Raw genomic sequence first — 8,392 nt, forward strand, 5'->3', positions numbered from 1 at the left:
CTTTAAAAGACAAATTGCATTTAAATTCTTTAATTGGACAGATAGGAAATTAAAGTGTAAGAGCCAACTACTTTCTAATTTTAATCCTTAAAAGTCAAATCTAATTTTCCAATGTATCATAAATCTGAACCCAAGAATCATATAATTAAGTTTACCCCCATGACATTATTACAAATGACACTTACACATGTCAACATTTGCAATTGTACTCTTGAAATAAAAGCATGGGCTTTACAAATATTTGAGCTTTGGTTGGGTCACAGTAATGCCATGCCTTTGGATTATATATCTCGGCCCAACAGACATGGGCTTTACTAATAATACACTAAAATATAAAAACATATTACCCCTCTGTCCCATTAGATATGAAACACTTGAAAATCGGCACGAGATTTTATGTAGTGTTGTTTTATGAGTTAATGATGAGAGAGTAAAGTAAGAGAGATGAAAAAGTAAAGATAGAGTTATTTACACTTTAGGAAACGTTTCATTTTAAATGGAAAAAGTTTCATTTTTAATGAGACGGAAAATATATAGAAAAGAGTTCTTCTTTCGTCCTCTATTCATCCCATAGTAATAGATAATTTTGATATAACACAGATTTTAATATGTAATCAATAATTGTACGAGTGATCTAGAAAAAAAGTAGCAATTATAAATATTAAAAAAATGGAAAATAAGGCTTACTTTATTAAAGTAAAAAGGTTACCATAACTAAAATAGTCTATTTTTATGAAAAGATTGAAGTACTGTAAAAGAATATAAAAAGAATGTAATACCTCCATTGAACATTGTATACAAGAGTGATGGAGCTCGTAAGATTAGATTAGTTTTAGTTTATCCACTATTGTTTTGATTATAACGCACCTATATCAAGATATGTACATTTTCATCAATATTAGCTCTTATTTATTAATATTGCTATCACTAATTCTTTCAGTATTATCAATGGCGGCTTATGCAGCTCTGGTTTCTCTTATGCAGACCATCCATCATCCTTCCCCTCCGATTTCTATGGACAAAAAACAAGTTGAATCTCTAACTGAAATTGTTAAGTTTTTGCAGGAATTTCTTGAAGGTTATAAGTCTCCTTTTGCTGATGGCGATGAAGCAGATCCCTTGGAGATGTGCATCGCTGATGCAGCTGAAATAGTGGAACAACTTGTTCCTGTTGCCTCAGCGTCGAACTTCACCAGACTTGTATGAAAGTGTGGTGAAGGTGATAGAGGATATGTATTTAATCAAGAAAGAAGTGATGGAGATCAAAGATCAACACACACAAACCAAGTCATCTTCTCCCTCACAGCCATGGTGGGGTTTGGTGATGTGATGCTTCAACTCATGGAGGAGAAGCTCATTTATGGATCGCCAGGAATGGGAGGGATCGGTAAGACCACTCTTGCCAGAAATGTTTATGAAAAACCTCTTATTGCTTAATTTGAGGCTTCTTGTCGTTCATTTTGACATTTACTCTTTACAAGTTCCTTCTTCCATGAATCAGACATATGCCTCAACTTCACTTCTATGTTTATCCCCGGGGCACAAATGTAGGAGGAATTGCAAGGAGAAGATCAACTATCCTCCCAACTTTAAAGTTTATTGACATTGATTGTCAAGAACAATTATGTTTTTTCTATCATACTGAAAAGTGAAAACTCATAATTGCATCTAGACATGTCTATATTACTAATGTGGGGTTAAAACTAATTGTAGTAAATGTTAAAACGTCATAATTCATATCGCTCAAAACTAAATTGCAAGTTTTTTTTTTCTTGCAAAGCAGAGAGTTTATACCACAAACCAATACACCAACCTCAAAAACCATAATTTGAGGATAAAAGAAAAAAACACAAAATCAAGAACCAAAAACCAACCTATGATCCATTTTTTGAGTATTAAGAAACTGTAGAGAAAAAAAACTAGCAGCTGAAGCGTTTGCCTCACAAAACATGGGAAATAAACCGGTTGCTGCAGAAGAAATGAAGGAAAAATAAATAAATAAATACAGCCACATGGTATTAGAAAAATACATGTGACAGACGATTTAAGGCTCGAAGGCTTCAAATGTACAAATGAGTTCCGACAGCTCGACTGCTCTTCATCTCGTCTTCCTCCTATTGTCCCTCAAGAACTGCAGACTTTATCCAGTTCAGTGCTGCATCATCGGCTTCTGAATCCACGGAGGCGTAGGAAGGAGTGAGTGAAACCTGTTTCGTGTGCAGAAATCGTTAACTCCCAATAATCCAATTTTCAATCACTGTGGAAAAGAGATGTTGTTGTTTGCCAGACGCAGATTTAGCAATAAAACAGACTCACAAAGCCATTCTCAACGGCCTTGAAATCCAGATCCTCGCCATCTTCCTTGTTGTCCTTGGGGAGCATCTGAACAATAAAATAGTCAAGTCATTCATCAAGCCAGTCAAGAGAACAGTGCGCGGTGATTTTTTTGTCTCAAACCCGATATAGATTTTGAGTAGAGGCAAAGAAAATGAGTAGCAATCACCTTGATAGAAAATGAGTAGAGAACTATGATAGCAAGATTCATAAGGCCACATGATTCGAACGAGCTCAAAATTATGATAGAAAGGAGCGAGCAACAATTTGCTCTTTAAAGTAAAGTAATAGGAAAGACATAACAACACTGCCACACTACCTAGGTGGGAACGTAGGAAATTTTACCTCTGCACGGAAGTACTTGACTGTCTTTTTGAAGTGAGCTTTCGGTGATACACCAACTGATTCCACAACCTCAATATCCTTTTTCTGAGTTGTCAGACGACGAGCAGCACCCTGGGAATTAAAGCATCAAAGTAACTGTCACATCGAGCACTAGTAAAAGATAAACAACATGTTGACCATATATAGACTACCCACAGCAGCAGATGCGTCACGGCTGAGTTGGGCAATATTCAGTCCCATGGGTGGCTGAGCGCCAGTGAAACGTGCAACAGCCTGGGCTCTGGTGTTTGAAATGGCTTGCCAGTTAAGGTTGGACCTCCAGTGGCTTCTCTTGGTAACTTTGACTCCCTGTTGAATTATATTGCAACGATGCCATACGTTTTGCACCCAAACAATATTCAATCAGTTTTCACTATAAAACAGAACATTATCATCAAAGTAGTGCAAAGAGAAATCAGGATCCGTGAACCACCATTAACTATTCACATGAGCTGCAAAAGAGCGATTTTTTTCAGGTCCAAGGTTTTTAGAATAGGGATATCTTACAACCTCAAACAGTTTGGAGTGGCGAAAAGGATAGTGTAAATTAGTTCCCCGCATCAATCATGCACTTCAATGGGACGCAATTATAAACTCTAAAGCGCTACTGTGATTACGATAGTTTCACACAATGAACCAAATCGTTCAACTTCAAATATCACGAATCAAAGTCAGCATTAAGAACAGTAATACTTTCGCAATTGTTTCAGTAATACTTCATCCAAATTCCAAGCAAGCTTTATATTTTATGAAAGAAACAATTAACCAAGAAATGCTAATATAACCAAGTATGGTGACCGTTTATCTAGCATTTCAAAGAGAACATAAATTCAGCAAGATCTATCATCCCAGTTCGTGTCACCTATAAAATGAAAGAGAATAACTAGCAGAAGTACTATTACAATAATCCTTGTAAGAAATTCAAAAAGTACTTTTACAGGACGCAAAATACAGGGATATGAAGGCCTAACCGTAAAAATTGAGAAGCCACGAGCATGAAATTAGTGAAAAACACATAAATATGAGGCATTAAAAAGTAAAATAAGGAGGTGGTCTTTTAGTTAGTTCTTTCTACAGATTAACATGAAAAATTAACATTTCAGTACCATGTATCATACACATCCAAAAACTGAAACTTTTATCAGTGTGAATAAGATACTAATACCGAACCTTGTTTGCAGAGGGTGACGTCGGAAGTTCCAAGTCCAATGAGAAACCTTTTGGGAAAACCCCATTCTCTATATCTCTCATGGCTGCCTTTATTATCGGTAAGCACACAGTCACAGCATCCTTGAAGTCACTTTCTTGACTTACATCCTTCTGCCTGCAATATTTTTTTCTATCAAATCCAATCACTCAGAGTGGGAGCGTAAAATTAAAAAATCTTGCAAGAATAAGAACAAACCAGTTAAGCGATATTGAGATGGCCGGCACGCCATAAACCAGGGCTTCCCTAGCTCCAGCAACAACGCTCGAATAATACCTAGATTAACATATTTCCCTTATACTACAGTTCTTAAAAATATCAATGCAACACATAAAAGGCACCAACTTACATGTGGTGTCCAAAGCTCGAACCCTTGCTGATACCACTTACAACCTACACGAAAGAAACAAGACGACATTTTTAATAGACAAGCAACACCTAAAATAACTTACGGAGTTAAGGCAGGATGAATACCAAAAGAGGCTTTGTCCATGAAAACAGTGCACCGGATAACGCTAGCGATACACAATCCACCGGAGTTCCTGAAAGTGGCATACAGCACAACGGTTGCTTCAATACTACACACCCCCATAAAATTCAACCTTAAACAACATTCGAACCAAAGCCGTACCAGAAATTTCATATGCCGTGGCTCCCTTAACCTGCACGGAAGCTACCTCAATAGTCTCCTTGAGCGACACTGAATGCCCTGATGTCGATTTATCCCTACATTTGCCCTCTTATGAAAATCAGCAATAACTCCAAAAAAATCAACGTAGCATAAAAAGGATTGATTTTCCTAGGCCCCAACTCGTCACAGCAAAGATCAAACAAACATATTCAGCATTTCACCCCAAATCACAATGGAAAGCGCAAAGATACATTCAATCAAATGACAATATTCACAAAAAACATTAGAAAAAGACCCTTCTACAAAGCCAATACTAAAATAAAAACCAATTTCCTAAACCAATTCAGCTCAAAACCATAATCATAAGCATTTAACAGATCTATAGAAAAAGGGGTACATACAAATTGACGGCGCACTGAGACATAAAATGCATCAAAATATTAAATAACCACGCAAAATCAATATATTACAATAAAATTGAATATGAAAAAAACGGGGGAAAGGAAAAGGAAATGGATAATTACGATTCAGGGACGATGACGTTGACATTGTAAGCGCCCTCCTCCACGAGCGCATTGACCAGAAAAGAGAGCCCGGGGGATTCAATCCCATCGCTATTGGTGACAAAAATCACGGGCTTCGAGCTATCCTCGTCCTCCGAGGGCAAGGGGAGGGCGGAATCGTCGTCGGCCTTGGACGAAACGGCGTCGTCTTCGCCCGGCTTGCGATTCGCGAGAGCTTGCTGGAGATTGGAAACGAGGCCGGGAGGGAGGAGGTTGTTCATTTTCGGAGTGAAATAGGGGGGAAAGAGAAAAAGGAAGTGGAATCTGACTGGAAATTGTGATGATGAGGAGATGGTAAAAGAGGGGTGGATTAGTGAATGGGGGGATTTGGAAAATCAAAGCTACTGTAGAGAGAAAGGGAGAGGGGCTATTTTATGAGGTAAGGTTGGGAGAGAGAGAGAGAGGGCGCGATTCAACCGGTGGTAATTTGGGGAGTTTTAGAGAGAGAAAGGGGAAACTGAGGGCTGCCATTGGCGCGTGGTGAGCAATCGCTTGAGCTTGTAGTTGGGATTTTAATTACCGGTGATTTTATTTTGATATTTTCCTATGTCTGTTTTAAATAATTTATTCAATTATAATTTTTCCAAGTTCTATTATGCGATAAAGAGTCTATAAATTAAAGTGTGCTGATTTTTTACATATTAAAACAAAAAACTAAAATATTTTTAAGGGTTGTGAGAATTCTTAGTGTACGGTTTATTTCGTACAACAATAAATGAGATATCGAAATACTATATATGTCTAAAGGGAACAAAATCATGTTATGTGGGCACAAAAATGTACGTTTGAGATTCAATAGACTATTAACTACTCTCTTAAATGCCGCAGATTATACATTCAATTACTTATTTGTTGAAGTAAATAAATAACATAAAGGAAAACGACCATTTAAATAGAGTATAAATCACTACACATTAATATTAATTCACAAACTACTATTCATAACTACATGATAACATAGTATATTTATTTAGCATGTGTAAGTTTCATTCCGTATTATGTAACGCTCAAAAAATTGTGAAGAGTACATGACATAAACATTGCAAGTTGTAACCGTCAAAATAAGACTAAAAAACTATATGTTAGTAAAAAAATTAATATAGTAGTACTTGTTTTTCCCCGGGCATTTTATTTTAGTATACTTCCTCCGCCCACCCACGAAAAAATAAGGTATATTTACTATTTTTAGTTGTCCACGAAAAATAGGACACGTTCAAAAAAAGAAAATTTTTAACAAATTCTCTCTTACTTTTTTTCTTCTATTTTACTAATAACATGGACCCTACATTCTACCAACACTACTTCTCTTTTACTTTTTTTCTTCTCTCTTACTTTACCAATTCTACGTTAAAACCCGTGTCATTCACAAAGTGTCATATTTTTCGTGGACAGAGGGAGTATAAAATTAAAAAAATATTACCCTCTAAATAAAATAATAAGAAAACAATTTGTTTAAATTTGACTGTGGCGTCCCGGTGGGTCCCATCTCCCGAATCTCTAGTGAACAAAACTTTTTGACTGGAGCGTGAATGACCGCTAAAGACAGCGCGTGAGGTCGTCGTAGGATGATTATACGGCACACCACGTGGCGGAGACCCATTAGGTGTCTATTTCCATGATGTTTTTTGTTGTGATATTTATATAAGAGTAAAGGCCAAAATTGGTCCTGAACATATGATCATTTTATCATTTTGGTCCTAAACATTATCTTTTGAATTTTTTGGTCCTGAACATTTCAAATCGGATCACAATTGGTCCTCCGTTAATAATTCCGTTAATATTTAACAGTCAACGATTTTAATCACAATTTTGACCAACTTAAACCATTTTTAATTATTTAATCATCAAAAATATTTTTTTAAATAATATCATAGTAAATAATTTGATTATTTAAAAATTGTTTAAGTTGTAATAAATAATTTATGATTTTTTGATGATAAACACAATTTTGACCAACTTAAATAATTTTTAATTATTTAATCATCAAAATTATTATTTTTAAATAAAATCATAAATAATTTAATTATTTAAAAATTGTTTAAGTTGTAATAAATAATTTATGATTTTTTATGATAAACACAATTTTGACCAACTTAAACAATTTTTAATTATTTAATCATCAAAATTATTTTTTGAAATAAAATCATAAATAATTTTGTTATTTAAAAATTGTTTAAGTTGGAATAAATAATTTAATTATTTAAATATTATTTAATTATTTCTAATAAATAATTTATGATTTTATTTTAAAAAATAATTTTGATGATTAAATAATTAAAAATTGTTTAAGTTGGTCAAAATTGTGATTAAAATCGTTGACCGTTAAATATTAACAGAATTGTTGACGGAGGACCAATTGTGATCCGATTTGAAATGTCCAGGACCAAAAAATTCAAAAGATAAAGTTTAGGACCAAAATGATAAAAGGAGCATATGTTCAGGACCAATTTTGGCCTTTACTCTTTATATAATCATCAATCAATATGCCAATTTTGATCTTAATCAAATGCTACTAATATACTGCTAGTGGATGTTTAGTGAATTTAGAAATATTATACTCCCTCCGTCCAATTAGGAGTCACTCTTTGACCGGGCACGGGTTTTAAGAAAATATTTGAATGTGTAGTGTAATAAATAGAGTTAGGTAGTGAAATGTGAGACCTCTTTGACTTTTTATGTAATAAGGCTATTCTTGATGTCCAAATATGGTAAGTAGGAAGAGTTACTTTTAATGAGGGACGACCTGAAATGAAAAAGAGTGACTTTAATCGGGGACGGAGGGAGTATACTAAATAGTACGGGTATGTCACTTTTTGTAACACATAATAATGATTTGGTTCTTAATTTCACAAAGTAAAAGGTTGTTTTGCTTCCCTCCCCTAAATGATTCTTGACTTTGACTAATTAAATGTAATCGAGATTGGTTTTTAATTATGCTCATCTTTTGAAAGAGTGTATATGTACGTTAATATTTTTTATATAATAATCGTATATCATACAAAGTTTACCATTCGTTTTTTACACAAATTAATATAGTAAATGTGAACACTACTAATAACCTTTTTTTACTAATATTATATTTTAGGAAATAACATGTCAAACAAAGAAAAAAAAAAGAACTTCACGGAAAATATTAATATGCTCCAAAAATTAAGCTTTCAAAAGCTACTAAAACAAAGAAATAATTTATGTTAAGCACAACAATAATCATACTATAAAATAACATGAAGCGCGAACTTTAGTCAAAAAGACATTTCCACTCTAAGTCGAAAA

At 34.3% G+C, this 8,392-nt stretch overlaps 1 protein-coding gene and 1 long non-coding RNA gene across 2 annotated transcripts; one reads left to right on the plus strand and one right to left on the minus strand.

The window, feature by feature from the left end:
* The first annotated feature begins 741 nt into the window (after window positions 1–741).
* Window positions 742–1,671, plus strand: LOC121767158. Its single transcript, XR_006043044.1, has 2 exons — window positions 742–1,387; window positions 1,502–1,671. It is a non-coding gene; the product is annotated as an uncharacterized LOC121767158 (long non-coding RNA).
* Window positions 1,672–1,969: 298 nt separating this feature from the next.
* LOC121767157 (5'-nucleotidase SurE-like) lies at window positions 1,970–5,615 on the minus strand. Its single transcript, XM_042163365.1, has 10 exons — window positions 5,081–5,615; window positions 4,557–4,651; window positions 4,400–4,467; window positions 4,275–4,318; window positions 4,124–4,201; window positions 3,889–4,042; window positions 2,875–3,027; window positions 2,680–2,790; window positions 2,317–2,382; window positions 1,970–2,207 (listed from the first exon to the last, which is right to left on the minus strand). The coding sequence occupies exons 1-10, from the start codon at window positions 5,338–5,340 to the stop codon at window positions 2,115–2,117; spliced, it is 1,122 nt and encodes a 373-aa protein (XP_042019299.1). The 5' UTR covers window positions 5,341–5,615; the 3' UTR covers window positions 1,970–2,114.
* Window positions 5,616–8,392: the final 2,777 nt, after the last annotated feature.

Source organism: Salvia splendens, chromosome 15, assembly GCF_004379255.2.
Source record: "Salvia splendens isolate huo1 chromosome 15, SspV2, whole genome shotgun sequence".
Lineage (NCBI taxonomy): Eukaryota > Viridiplantae > Streptophyta > Magnoliopsida > Lamiales > Lamiaceae > Salvia > Salvia splendens.

Coding starts and splice junctions, on each gene's coding strand:
- LOC121767157 (XM_042163365.1), bottom strand. CDS start 5,340: ATGAACAACCTCCTCCCTCCCGGCCTCGTTTCCAATCTCCAGCAAGCT. Junction 4,202..4,274: donor TCGAGCTTTGGACACCACAT/GTAAGTTGGTGC, acceptor ATGTTAATCTAG/GTATTATTCGAGCGTTGTTG. Junction 2,383..2,679: donor TCAAGTACTTCCGTGCAGAG/GTAAAATTTCCT, acceptor TTTATTGTTCAG/ATGCTCCCCAAGGACAACAA.